At 43.4% G+C, this 13469-nt stretch overlaps 1 protein-coding gene across 1 annotated transcript in view; it reads right to left on the reverse strand.

Moving 5' to 3' along the window:
• lmna (lamin A) overlaps positions 1-13469 on the reverse strand; it is a 34511-nt gene that overhangs the window by 4646 nt on the left and 16396 nt on the right. The window contains exons 3-8 of the mRNA XM_079240851.1: positions 4519-4675; positions 3803-3928; positions 2263-2433; positions 1857-1982; positions 1569-1789; positions 83-380 (exon numbers count right to left, since the gene is read on the reverse strand). Coding sequence (XP_079096977.1) covers positions 83-380; positions 1569-1789; positions 1857-1982; positions 2263-2433; positions 3803-3928; positions 4519-4675 — 1099 coding nt within the window. The remainder of the gene's footprint in view (positions 1-82; positions 381-1568; positions 1790-1856; positions 1983-2262; positions 2434-3802; positions 3929-4518; positions 4676-13469) is intronic.

Here is a 13469-nt window from a genome sequence, read left to right on the forward strand (position 1 = left end):
GCAGGAGAGACGTGTGAGGATGGACGGATGACCGGACAGAAAACGGAGACTTAACACCTGGAGGGTTATATAAAGCAGCTACCTCGTCAGACTTGTTGCTCAGACGGATGAACTTCCCCTCCAGGTCCACCTCGTCCACCGTGATGCGGCCACTGGCGCTCGCCTGCTGACTGATGCGGGTCTTGGTGACGGTGCCTCCCACCATGCTGGAGGTCTCGCCGTCATCGTCGTTGAGGCGCCTCTTCTTGCTGCTGGCGCCAGAGGAGTTGCGGCTGCTGGAGGCTACACCGGACATCTGAACCAGACGGGTCGTGTGACCCGAACCAGTGCTCCGAGTCACTGTGACCTTTTGGGGTTGGGGGCTCGGCGACAGCCGCAGCCTGTTTAAATGCAAATAAAAATATATATAGATTAATAGAAAAACAGAAGCAGCCCACCACGTCTGAGCCCAACTGAAATATGAATTATGACATTCAGACGGTGACAATGATGAAAGCAAAACATCACATATACAATATATTTTATAAAATACAATACAATAAAATAAAATAAATCTTGTGTGAAGATGTTATAGAATTAGATCCGGAAATAAAATAAATTTCCTTAAGTTTTTAGTCTTACAAAGTACTTTTTTAAAAAATTTGATTAAAACACCAATAAAATAATCAAAAAATAAATTCCCCTAAAAATATGTGGAGGGAATAAAAAAAACATTTTTTATTCTTATTATTCTTATTATATCATCATCATCATCATCATCATTATATTTGTGAAGAAACGTTGAGAAAAAAGTTGAGTAATTTTAGAATTATATCATTTTATCAGAAAGGAACAAAATTTAACGTGTCGGATAAACAAGAAAATCAGACTGCAATAATTATTTAAAAATTAAAGTAATATGAAAACTTGTGAATTAAATAAACAAACATGAGTAAACACAAGGTTGCCTGGGAGACGCCGAGACAACTAGAATAAAATAAAATAACTGTTAAAAGCTGGAAAGTGACAACGACACGTCGGCTGCAGGAAGACGATCCAGTTGCAGACTGGAACTCAGGAAATGATGCTTTTATGTACTTTAGGATTCAGAAACAGATGGAGCTGAACGAAACTCCACAGCTCATCTATGAATCCTACAAACTGTGTGTGTGTGTGTGTGTGTGTGTGTGTGTGTGTGTGTGTGTGTGTGTGTGTGTGTGTGTGTGCCTTTGACACCCCATCATCGTTTCATCTTCTTCTAATCTGACGGGCCGTTGCTGTGGCAACCAGGGCAGAGCAGCCTGGAAGTTGTTCTTAGTTTCCTGAAGACAGACTTTCACAGACGAGGCGTTTAGGGGATGTGGGAATTTCCAGCTTCCATTAACCGCTGCTGCACCAGTATAAACCAGAAGAAACTTTATGTTGAGTCTAAAGATTTGCTTTTTGTCGTTGCAGCGAAGAGAATCCCGCTTGCAGTGTGACGGCCCTCCAGTCTCCTGGTGCAGCAGCGGTTCTGGACGCTGCCTTACTGGTCCAGCTCGCCCCGCCGCTGCTGGACGGGTCAGAAATACGCCGACGAGCAGCCTCACCTCTCCTCCTCTCCCTCCAGCAGCTTCCTGTAAGCATTGATCTCCATGTCCAGGGCCAGTTTGATGTCCAGCAGCTCCTGGTACTCGTCCAGCTGCTGCTGCATGCGGGCTCGGATCTCCGCCATGTCCCGGTCTTTGTCCTCCAGACGCCGCCTCATCAGGTCGCGCTCCCGCGCCATGGCCTCCTCCAGCTCCCGCACTCTGGCCTCGCTCGCTGACAGCTGATGAAAAGGTGGCACATCATCATCACGCAGAGGCGAGCAGTTTGGGTCAGGAAGGTGTGTGTACCTGTTTCTGCAGCTGGCTCAGCTGGCCAGTCATGCTCTCCAGGCGGATGCGAGTCTGCTGCAGCTCCTCGTGGGCCGCTCCAACCAGGCTGCTGTTCCTCTCAGCCGAATGACGAGCGTTTTCCAGCTGACGGGCAGAGACAAGCTGTCAGCAGCAAACCTAACGCCTAAAACTCAAATGAATTCACAATAAAATGCCAAAAAGTGAAGCTGCTGGTGTTTCTCCTGGTCAGACCCCCACATGGAGGAGTTATATTTGTGCATGCAGATGAAAGGAAGACACAGATTATCTGAAACACTTGGCATCATAATGAGAAAGCAGCTCAGACATACTGACAGAGACAGACACACAGACGGCGTTTGGCCTGCAGGCATCAACACGGCTGCGTCTCCTGCTGCTCTTCTACCTTGGAGTTGTAGGTCTTTTCCAGTTCCTCCTTGTAGAGGCGGACCTGGTCCTCGTGCTGGGCTCTCAGCTCAGCCAGAGCCTCGGCCAGCTTGCTCTCGAACTCCAGCTGCCGGCCGCTGTCGATCTCCACCATGCGGGACTCGTGTCGCCTCTTGGACTCGCGCACCTCCTGCAGATGCAGCAGACAGGGTGACTTTCCAAAAACATTTCATTTACACTCCTTTGTATTTAAACATGGTTCATTATTTCTGTAACCCTCAAAATTTCTTTTTCTTAATGCATGGAGAGTTTTAACCCCAGTCAGCAGTCAGACATGATGTTACAGCTTCAGCTGGCAGATTATGAGGCTAAAATGATGTAAATTTAATGTATCAGATATAGCAGCATGAAGGCCGACCACATCCAGATCATTCTGTCACGTCTTCAGGAGAAAAATGTTGGCATTGAAAAAACACATGAAACAAAATATTTACATAAACAGAATATTATAAGATAGAACAGACAGTTTCAGCTAAATGTGAGACTATAGCTTGCAGGTTGATGTTGACACACACTGCTGCCTCACGGCGTCAGGAATTCATTTATTTTAAAAGAAAAAGAAGTGGGCCGAGTCCAGATCCCTGTGGAACGCCTCGAAATCAGATTTCACACCTGTTGGCACTGAAACTGTTTCCATAGTTACACTTCTTTCTGCTACTATCTGCCTGCTATCCTCACTGCAGCCCCTCCACCTCAGCTGCATCCCAAACATCTTCTTGGCTTTATTCCAGACATAGAGGATCATTATTTTCCTGCTTTTCTCATCAGTTGTTGATCTTTGGCTGATTGGACGTTACCGTCAGTTTAAGCTCTCTGATTGGTGGAAAGGTTGACAGGAAGTGTCTTAATCATCATGTCCAGGTGAAAATAGAGGTCTCTTAGCAACATGGTAGTGATGGTGATGAAGATGTGATAAATAATGGTGGATTTACCATCTAGAGTCTCTGAATAAACACTACGTGTTGTGTCTGGATTGTAAACCTCCTGGATGGATAGAAACGCTGGAAAACCTCCGTAGACCAGCTGAAGGGTCACATATCCACCTCAACTACCATTTCTGAGAAGCTGTTGATAGTGTAAATGTAGGAATAATGAACAGTCCACCTGCAGAAGTCGTCTTCGGTCAGTAAAGTTAATCATATTGACGGATCAGTTACTTTGCAGTAATTACTTGTTCAGAGATCTTGCAGAGAAATCTTCCCATTCCCATCTAGAAAACTGCCGTTTCCTGTTTTGGCTCAAATGCAGCCACAATAAATAAAATAATGGCTTTATGATGAAAAGAAAAAGTAATCCTGAACAAATATGAGCTTTTCTTTTGTTGTAATGTGGAAAACAATCTTGAAGGTGAGGTGAGACTCAAAAAGTGCATCAGTGAGACACATCTGGAGAGGAAATGTAAAACATGTAGGTGTTTGGAAGCAAATCAATACCCTGCAGAAAAGATGAGAAGTACAACAAACCACTGAGATGGATGGGTAAAATAGAAGATCACAAACCTCATTGTAGATATTCTTCTGGAACTCCAGCTCCTCCTTCAGGGTCTGCAGGCGGTTCTCAGCGTCCACTCTCCTCAGCATCTCGTCCTGCAGCTGCTTCCTGGCATCAGCCAAGTTAACGTCCAGCTGGGATGGAGGAGGAAGGAGGTAAAGGGAGAGGATTTCAGCTTTCATTAGACTCTGGGCCTCCTTAGAGGAGAAAGCATGCAGTTCCACAGTTTGGCCAGTAGGGGGAGAAAGGCCATAGCTGTGGCTGGGAGTTTGGTGGTAAAATTCATTGATGAAACCTGCAGCAGAGATGCAGCCGCCTCTATTTTACCACCTTTGCTCATTCATAATCAACTGCCTGGAGGGTTTGCATGTAGTTATTTACTTCATTGAGACTTTTCTGCAGTTTGCAGGAGGAGCGAGAAGACGTGCAGAGACAAACATTTCACATGTCAGTTCTTCAACAGGTTGCAGCTGCGGATTCGAAGCAACCTGCAGGTGTTAAAGGTTGATGTCGCCGTTTCTTTTCATGTTTTCTAACTTTATCTCCCTCCGTATTTAAGCTGATGGGATCCTGTTGCTGCCTGGTGCTGATGGTGAGCCACAGCATCATCATCACACACGCATCTATGACTTTTATCCATCGCATTTGCTCTGAGGCATGAAATGTGTCCTTCCTCACCACAAACATCACATGGGACTTCAGCATTAATAAAACAGCTTCTTACCTTTGCTAGCTGGGCCTTCAGGTCCTTCACCTCAACCTCCAGGGCTCGCTTCTCCCCCAAGGCCGTGGTGAGGGCAGCATCTTTGGAGTTGAGCAGGGCCTCCAGGTCCTTCAGCCTGGCCAGAGCTGCCTCCAGGTCAGATTCCTTCTTTGTGTTCCTGTGGAGACAGGATGAGAGGATTGGTTTCAGCTCTGTGTTCCTGTCACCATCTCGACTGAAGGTGTCCATCATATCTCTGGACGAGGATTCCTCTCCTGTAAAAACTTTTTGAGACTTTTTTTTTTCCCATTTTAAGCCTTTTGACATCATTACAGTGTTGGCTATGGTTTGGATAACAGCAGTGGGAGAAGATGAAAACTCAGTTTCCTCTAAGTTGCTGGAGCGTCCGCAGATTTTAATCTAAATCTTTATTTTTTCATCACAACAGAAAAACCAGCAGCTGTCCCAGAAAATCCGGTAAAAACCAGAAACTAATCACATGCAGGTCCACATTTCCTACAAACACTCATATGTTAAAGAAAGCTGGTTTGTTGGACACTTGCTGCAGCTTTTCAGCCTTTAGACACCAATGATCACAGTTCCACAGAAACCACATGGTCTTGCTTATTTCTGCAGGTCTGTGTTTTTTCAATAATTTATTTAAGTTCGGTCTTGAGGGAAGGATTAAGGCGGTGAGAGTGGACCGGAGGCTTTGGGAGGGAGGAGGTCTGTAAGGTGGGAGAAGGCCTGCTTTTAGGGGACCGAAACTAGATGCAACGAGGGATGAGAAGCGAATGGAGCGTGTATCTTACTGGACTACTTTTACCGGCCCCTTGCTGAAGTAGCTGGATGCTTTACGTTGCAGCTACTGGAGTACAGTGTGGATTCAAACTGGATTTGCACCTGTTCAGAAATGAGTGTTTACTGTGTTTCTGGTTCTGACTGTAGACTGGATGGCAAACATGACTCACGTCAAGGATCTTAGCTTTCCATTCGGGTGCAACATGTGGAATATTTATATTTAATTTCCAAGTCTCCCCACCAAACTAGTGGCACTAAGCGGTTAGAAAGCTCTGCAGCTGGATGGACTGAGGTTTATTCAGGACTTGAGGCTGCTGCTATAATCCAGCCTGGAGGCGATGAAAGGTCGGCGCTTCAGCAACAGACGAGGACCGAAGGACCGAGGCGAACTGACTCTTTAAGGTGTAAGAAAGCAGTTCTGGAGATATTTGCTACTGTGGTTTTCAAATGAAAGGTGTGCATCTGCAAGGAGGGGGTTACTGTGACTGGTTGAGGCTGAGGCAGAAGTCGTGAGGAGACTCCAGAAAGGATTTTGGGCCAATCATCAGCCTGTGAGATGTACTGTAGCGGAGTTGCAGATAGTTGGCTTCCATCCATGGTTTTATTTCTGTGAGGCAGCTGGTGATAGTGGAGTGGGCTGCTGAGGTCATCTGGATGATCTGGAGCTAGAACAGCCACTGCAAACGTTCTGGCCGATAGAGAGGATGAAGAGAGAGGACCGAACACAGAGCCTTGGGGGACACCTTAAGACAGAAGAAAGACTGGACCTGAACCAGGAAATAAAACCGGTGAGGAATCCAGATGGTGGTGAGGAATGATGGCGTGGAAGTCAGCGGTGCGACCGAGGAGGACTTATTCTCTCTTGTTTTTTTGTTTTTAATAAAAAATTTTTTAAAATCCTCCTCAGTCGAAGCTAGTTTGAACTGCTGTGTCACGTCTTCCTGCTTCGGTTTAAATGCTTTCAACAACTTTAAAAAAGTCACAACTTAGAAAGTCCCCAGATGAAGCGGCTAAGACATCTGGTTTGGATGCCTCCTGGACGCCACCCGGTGAGGTTTACATCTGCACATCTGACCAGGATCCGACCCTGAGGGAGACCCGGGACACGCTGGAGGAACTACATCTCCAAGCTGGAACTAAACAATTTGGACAAGTTGCTGGGGAAGGGAAATCTGAGGCTCAACCTCAGATAAGAAGCAGGAAAATTGATTTTGTTTTTAAAAAATATCTCTAAATGAAACAACATTTTATTGAAAATATTTAAACTACCAGAGAAGAACCAAACTGATGACCTCCGGTCCTAAAGGGCCACAATCCTGCAGGTTTCTGTTTCCTACAGAAAGTAGGAAAAGCAAAAGCCACAAAATGTTTGAACAAAGAGCATCCCATTCAAACAGTTCAGGGAATTTGTGCAGTGGCACAAAAAGAGTTTTTTTTTTTTTCTTTAAAATCAATAATTTCTTCATTTGTTTCCTCATATCTGTGTGCTTTAAGTCCAGCTAGATGGACTGAACCTGAAACTTAAATATTATGAAAATGAATGAAATGAGAAATACTTTGAACCCCAGAGAGGAAATAAAAGTAATGCAGATGAAAAAGAAAAAGAGGGACACATCTGACCAGGGATTCAGCCTGAGATGCTGCTCATGACCCGTCCCTACAGGAGACGGACGCAGACCATGTCCACCCAGTGCCGAAACCAGCACGCTGCTCCACTTCCCCTCAGAGTGAAACCTAATAATCAGCGTATAAGCTGCGCTGCTGTGACACAAACTGTGGCTGCGTGCTGCAGCGAGGGCAGCAGTTGTCCACTCACATCAGTTCAACACTTGCTTCGGTTTGTAGCCACGGGGCTGAATAAGAGCCCATTCAGATCCATCTCCAGGGAACCTGTGTTGAATTACAACGACTCACGTTTGCTGCACATGTGCGTCTGCAAGCTGCCCCTCCCACAACATCTCTGCAGGAACCAATTTACAGTGCTGGTTGGAAGGGGAAAAAGGAAAACTTGGATCTGCCAGTGGAAAAAACAATGCGTTCCCAGCAGAATATGAAGACAGAGGAGGAGGTTGTTAGCAGCATAGGTGGCTCATGCAGAGCTAGGCGGAAATGAGCCCCCTGTTATTCCATTTGGCCCTGTGGGCTACTCTTCACTGTCACTAATAATGGCCATCTGTGGGGGGAGATGGCTTCCAGGTTGCTCACACAGACCTCTGAAGGCTCTGGTTAGAAGCAGCTGGCTGTCGGAGCAGCCGGCGTTAGGACAGGCTAGCTAACGGAGATGAATACACAGCTAAACTCGCAGCGACACAAACTTACCCCACAGAGTTAATCAGACTCTCAGAAATGTACTGCTTTATGACGCAGTAAATCCATATCTGTTACAGATATTGGTAACAGGAGAGCAGACTGTCGCTCCACAGCTTAAACACAGAAAAACATCTTTCTCATGGTAAAACCAAGAAAATAATCAAAAACTTCTTTAAAATTCTATTATTTCACCTCCAGTTTTCATACATCTAAAGCCCAAACATGAAAAAAAAAAACAGGAAAAAATTCTTTATTTTATCATCCAAAGTCTTTATTCAGTCTTTTAAAGACGCATTACGTCACTTTCTGACCTTCAAAACTCCCCGTCCCAGAGGTATTCGATGACACAGTGACATCTATCATGTATATTTCTAGAGCTGATGCTGCCCAGCAGCGTCCCGAGGCTGAGAAACCGACACTATACAGCTTTTACATCCAGGATGCGACATGACGTTTCACTTCACGGCATAATAAGGAACTGGCTGTTCTGAACACTGTCATGGTCCTCTGCTGTTCCCAATAAGGTGTCGTGACTTCGTTTGAGTGTTTTTTATTCGTTTCCGGACAATCCAACAAAGTGCAGTAATATATGCAGTGACCAATATGTACAACTATTTACAGCGATTCCACTAGTAAACCTCTCCAGCGCCAATAACACACGACTTGCTACTCTCCAATCTCGACTCCTCACTCTCCACCTCGACAACTCCAAAATGCGCATCTTATGAATGCCAAGCCCCGCCCACCAGGAATTCCCGAATTATCACAAAGAACAGGTTTCTCCTAACTCCCCACATTAATACATACACACCAAAATCTAGATACATTGGTATCTCCGTACATTTGCCACATTTGAAACATAGAGAACACAAAGCATTATATTCTGGCGCCTTGCCACGTTCAGTGGGGCACCGGATGGTGACGTCACTGCCGCATTTGCACATTTTGTGGCTATTTAGACATCGCTCACCCATTGATCCCGTTTACTCATTCATTCCCAGCAGACATGTTTGACACTCAGGTAAGTGACCCTCCTGTACCCTGTTCCCATCACTGTGACGAGGTGGCCTTGTCACAAACACGAAACGTCACAGATTCAGCAAAGAAACACAAAGATTAAAAGAGAGAAAGAGACAAAACAAGAGCCATGGTAAGATCGTCTTCTGCTGGCTGGAGAGAGCTAACAGGACAGGTAGGATGCAGGATGGAGGCTGAATTAGCCGCCGATGGGGGGGGGGGGCGCATGATGGGAAAATGGCAAAAGTTCTTTAGGGTGTCTTTAACAAACTTTAAAAGAAGAAATTAAATAAATTAGCATATTTAACCCTTTTTAATGTGTAACTTGTCAATATTACTGTAGTACAAAGGGTGTCCACCAGGGGGCAGAAGATGGCTTTTACCATAAAGTGAGAGAACGTGTCAGAAACTGCAGGATTCACATGATTCATGCAGAATTAAAGGATTAAAGTTTCAAACTAAACAAAAAGAACAAACAGCAGAAGCTTCAATGAGCAGACAAGACGTCCAGGAAATGCTTTATAAACAGTTAAATGTTGAGGCATTGTGCGCTAAAAGCCTTACTGGAGGGCAGATCGGCTGGTTTTTAACTGCAGCAGCTGTGCAAATGAAGACTTACAACACATGCAAACACGCAGCAGGAATGTTGAGCAGGTCTTTGCTCCTGAGAGGAGGAAAAATGTGTCCAGTTAATGGTTTCAGTATTTACAGCGCAGGTGTACAAGCACATCAGATTAAGCTGTAAATATGCAGCAAAAAGACACATTTCTAGCAAACACACACACACACACACACACACACACACACACACACACACAGTCAGTCTTCAACACTTGTAAAGATTTCCTGAATTTTTCTGGACCACCTCTGGCCGACGGTTACCTGCAGAAACAGAGTCATTCGGCTGAAACCTGCCAACCATCGCTCATCCTCCAGACGCGCCGACCAGACAGGCAGATCACTCACTGCGCTGAGAAAGATGTGACAACTGCAGTAAAGTGTTTTAATGAGGATTATCTGGACTTCAACCACCGCTGGTGGAGCCACGCTCCCCACCAACAACTAAAACTCGCTTTATAAAATTAGCCTCAACGCACATTAAAACACCCAAACAGATCTGTGTTAGGAGTGTGAACGTTCATTTCCACCATTAGAGAAACACACCTCACAGAAAGCAGCTTTTTATCTGAATGCAAACATTTCCTCCCCACAAACCAGCTGAGCAGTCTGAACCTGCAGGAGACAACTGTTGCAGTGTGTGTGTGTGTGTGTGTTACTGAGACGTTTATTGAGGCTAATGACCTCGATGGTCCCCCCACCAGCAGACATTAACGGTCAGGACGGGTTCAGTTTGTCCTCGTAGAGAAATACGGCGGAAAACAACAGAGTTTAGCTCGTTAGCGTGTTAGCATGTGTCAGTTAGCACAATGCGCTTCAACGCCACACACGGGTCGGAATAAAACACTGATAATTAATAAAAGGGAATGATGGATTTTAGTACAATTTACAGATAATATGAAAATGATCAATTATAATATAAACAAAATATTAAATATAAAAATTATCAAAACAAAATAAAAAAAAACATTCAACTAAAAATAAAAAAATAAAATAAATAAATCTAACTTAAATTAATCTAAATAAAACATAAAAAAATGATCAAACTAAAATACACTAACACAAACTAAAAAAAAAAATTTACGGTTAAATTAAATATTTTACTATTAAATTGAATTTTCTTTCATTAAAGAACTTAATTTCTTCCTTAACATCAGTTATTTCTAAACTTTTGTTTAGAATAAATTTGTGGAACAAACTTGCATGTGGAGCAGATTCCAGCGTTAAATGATGACAACGATTCATCTGCACTGATCAGGCTGCTCAGTTCTGGGCTGCAACATTTTCCTGCTCCAACACACTTGACTGAAATGAGAGTCATTGTGCGGAGCTTCATAGGCAGTTGGATCAGGTGCTGATCAGGTGTGTTGGAGCAGGAACACACTGAAAGCCCTGGTAGGAGCGAGCTAAGCGGCGTGATGAGGGAAATGAGGAAATCAAAGCTGGAGAAAAGTTTTCACTAAATTCAGCTTAAAAAATGGTTTCGTTTCTTTCTGTGGCTCGAAGCGATTGTGATCAATCATATCGATCCAATCAAACCACACTGTGGAAGAATCTCTGTTCAATAAACATTCATCTACGGATCAAACTTCTGATTAGCAGCTCCGATTACTCCCGTAAAAGTTGCAGTTACAGGATGCACGTTGTTGCTGTTTTAGGATCCAAGAAAAAGTGGAATAAAATCCCATCGATTGACGTTTTATTCAACGTTAAAGGGTCAAACAATTAAAAATAAAATTTATCACTGATGAATAAAATGTTTAATTATTATAACGCCTAATTGATGCAAAAGTCAAAGTTTTCATTTTGATGAAACTATTTATCTTCTGATAATTCAGGTTGAATTTAGATAAAAATAAAAAACAGCTGCTGCAGACGGAGGTAAAACTTGACGGTTTATCCGTCACCGCTGCGCTTCTGCAGCGTTTTCACATCAAAGCAAACAGCTGTTTCAGACCAAACTGTCCAGACATGCTACCTGCAAACCAGGTAGAAAAACCACAGATATGTTTAAAATGTACGGCTTTAACGCAGGAAGAAAGCTCCTCCAGACGGGAGGCGGCGAAACGATCCCAACGAAGGAGGCCGGCGCTGGCGAGGCTGCAGAGCCGCTTCACGATGAGTTTCCTTTCACTCTGATGGCGTTCCTGGATGTTCGGCTTAAAGCAGCATGTGGTGCCTGCAGACAAGAGAAGGGCCCTGGTGTGTGTTCGTGTGTGTGTGTGTGTGTGCGCTCTGCACCGTGTGTGGGAGTGCGGACTGTAAAACCCAGTAGATTAAGTGCATAACAGCTCAACCTGTTAATGTGTTCTGAAATGTTCAAAGCATCTCATACAGCAACATGAATGTGTGTTTCTATACATGACCCTGTAATGCAGCGTGTGCGCTTCATGGAGGCGTTTGATGGGAACGACGCGTCTATATAAAACCCAGTAAAAAGCACTTTGTTTGCATTGTTATTACAGAGCTGAAGCATCACATGTTGTGCATGGATTTAATGTTTTATGAAATTTACAGTGAAATTACATTAAAAATGGAAGAAATTTGCGTTAAAACCAGACAGTTTTTCTCTGTTTTTGCTGGTAAAGTGAAGCGAGACCTTTGTGCCAGAGGGCAGCAGCATTCAACGCTCTGCAGCGAGAAGGAATTCCAAACAGAAAAGGAAGTGGAAATTTGCTTTCCAGCCTTTTATGACTGCAAACCGCTCGCATCTCCGTGTCCTCCCACGCAGAAATGAAAAGCTGATGTTAAAGAGGCCGAGGACGTTACGGCGCTCCGATCTGCTGCTGCAGCGCCGAAGCTTTTCAAGGGTTTTTCTTCATGGAAATAAACCAACAGAACCATTAGAGACAAAGTAGGGGCTTTGGATGGAGGTGCTGCAGCTTGGGGAAAAAAGGAAGAGAGAGGAGCACTAACAAGACAAGAAATCTGAGGAGGAGGAGGAGGAGGAAGAATGTGTTGGCTTGGCTCCCGGCCTCCAAGATGACTCACAGCCAGCTTTGCCCACCCCGGTAACGAGAAACAAACTCCACCTCACGGACTGAAACAGACAGAAAAAGACTAAAAAACAGAAGCACACGCTCTTTTTCCGTTTTGCTAGGCCATTGCCGTAGTAACCAAGGCCTTGTCATCAGGCTTGGAAGCACATCGCATGAAGAATGCACGTTTCTGTTCGGACACACAGAAATAACAGTGGACTGTGTTTTCTGTGGAGGTTTGGAGGAAATTATCAGCTTTGTTTTCCAGAGGAGCAGATGGCTGCAGCTTCACGGCGCCTCGTCAGGAGAAACCCAAAGAAAAAACACTTCTGGTGATAAAACTTTAACCCTTTAACCGCCAACCCCTGAAAAGAGGCGGGAAAAGCTGTTTTTTTTTTTTTTTTTTTTAAAAATACATAGTCTTTAATTTGTAGTTTAACTCAATTATTATATATATATTATATCTATATGATAGATGAGAAAGATATGACTTAGAAAAGTCCTTTTTCATTTCTCTTTCCAATTCATTGCAAAATTGTTTCGCAACTTTTCCTTCTCAAACACATTTAGCTATTTTTTTTTTTTAATTATTTTTTAAGGATGAAGATTATTTTGTCTTTAATTATAGAAAAAAAATTCCATCCATCTTTACCTTAAATGAATTTGTAACGCAACCCTTTACGTCATGTCTAAGTACGAAAAAACTGTTTCCATTATACATTTGTTTATATATATATATATATATATATATATATATATATATATATATATATATATATATATATATGGACACATCTGAAAAACCACCTCATCAGAGCATAAAGACGTTTTAACAATATTTTACAGAGTTTTTGAAACATTTGCGTTTTCGTTACCAAAATGAAGAAATTCAACATTAATTTATTCATAAAGCTGAAACATCTTCCAGATAAAAACTAGAAAAACAGTTAAAACTCACAAGGGCAGCAGTTCTCAAAGTTTTTGAGCCACAAAACTTGGCTGTTAACTTTATTTGCCAAATTTATTTACGTTAAGGAATAAAAGTAGTAAAACAGATCAAACCAAATCCAGACAATAGAAACTACAGATCAGTGAAGAGCGACAGGCCGGGCCTGACCGACCGACAAAGGTCGGTTGTTCCAAAGGTTGCACCGATAAACTGGCCAATCGGAATCAGTTCAGTTCAGTTCATTTAAAGGTTTGATGAAAACATTAAATGGTGCCCAGTTTAAATGAAAAGCTAAAAAA

This window comes from Telmatherina bonti (genome assembly GCF_933228915.1).
Source record: "Telmatherina bonti genome assembly, chromosome: 5".
In the NCBI taxonomy this organism is placed as follows: Eukaryota; Metazoa; Chordata; class Actinopteri; order Atheriniformes; family Telmatherinidae; genus Telmatherina; species Telmatherina bonti.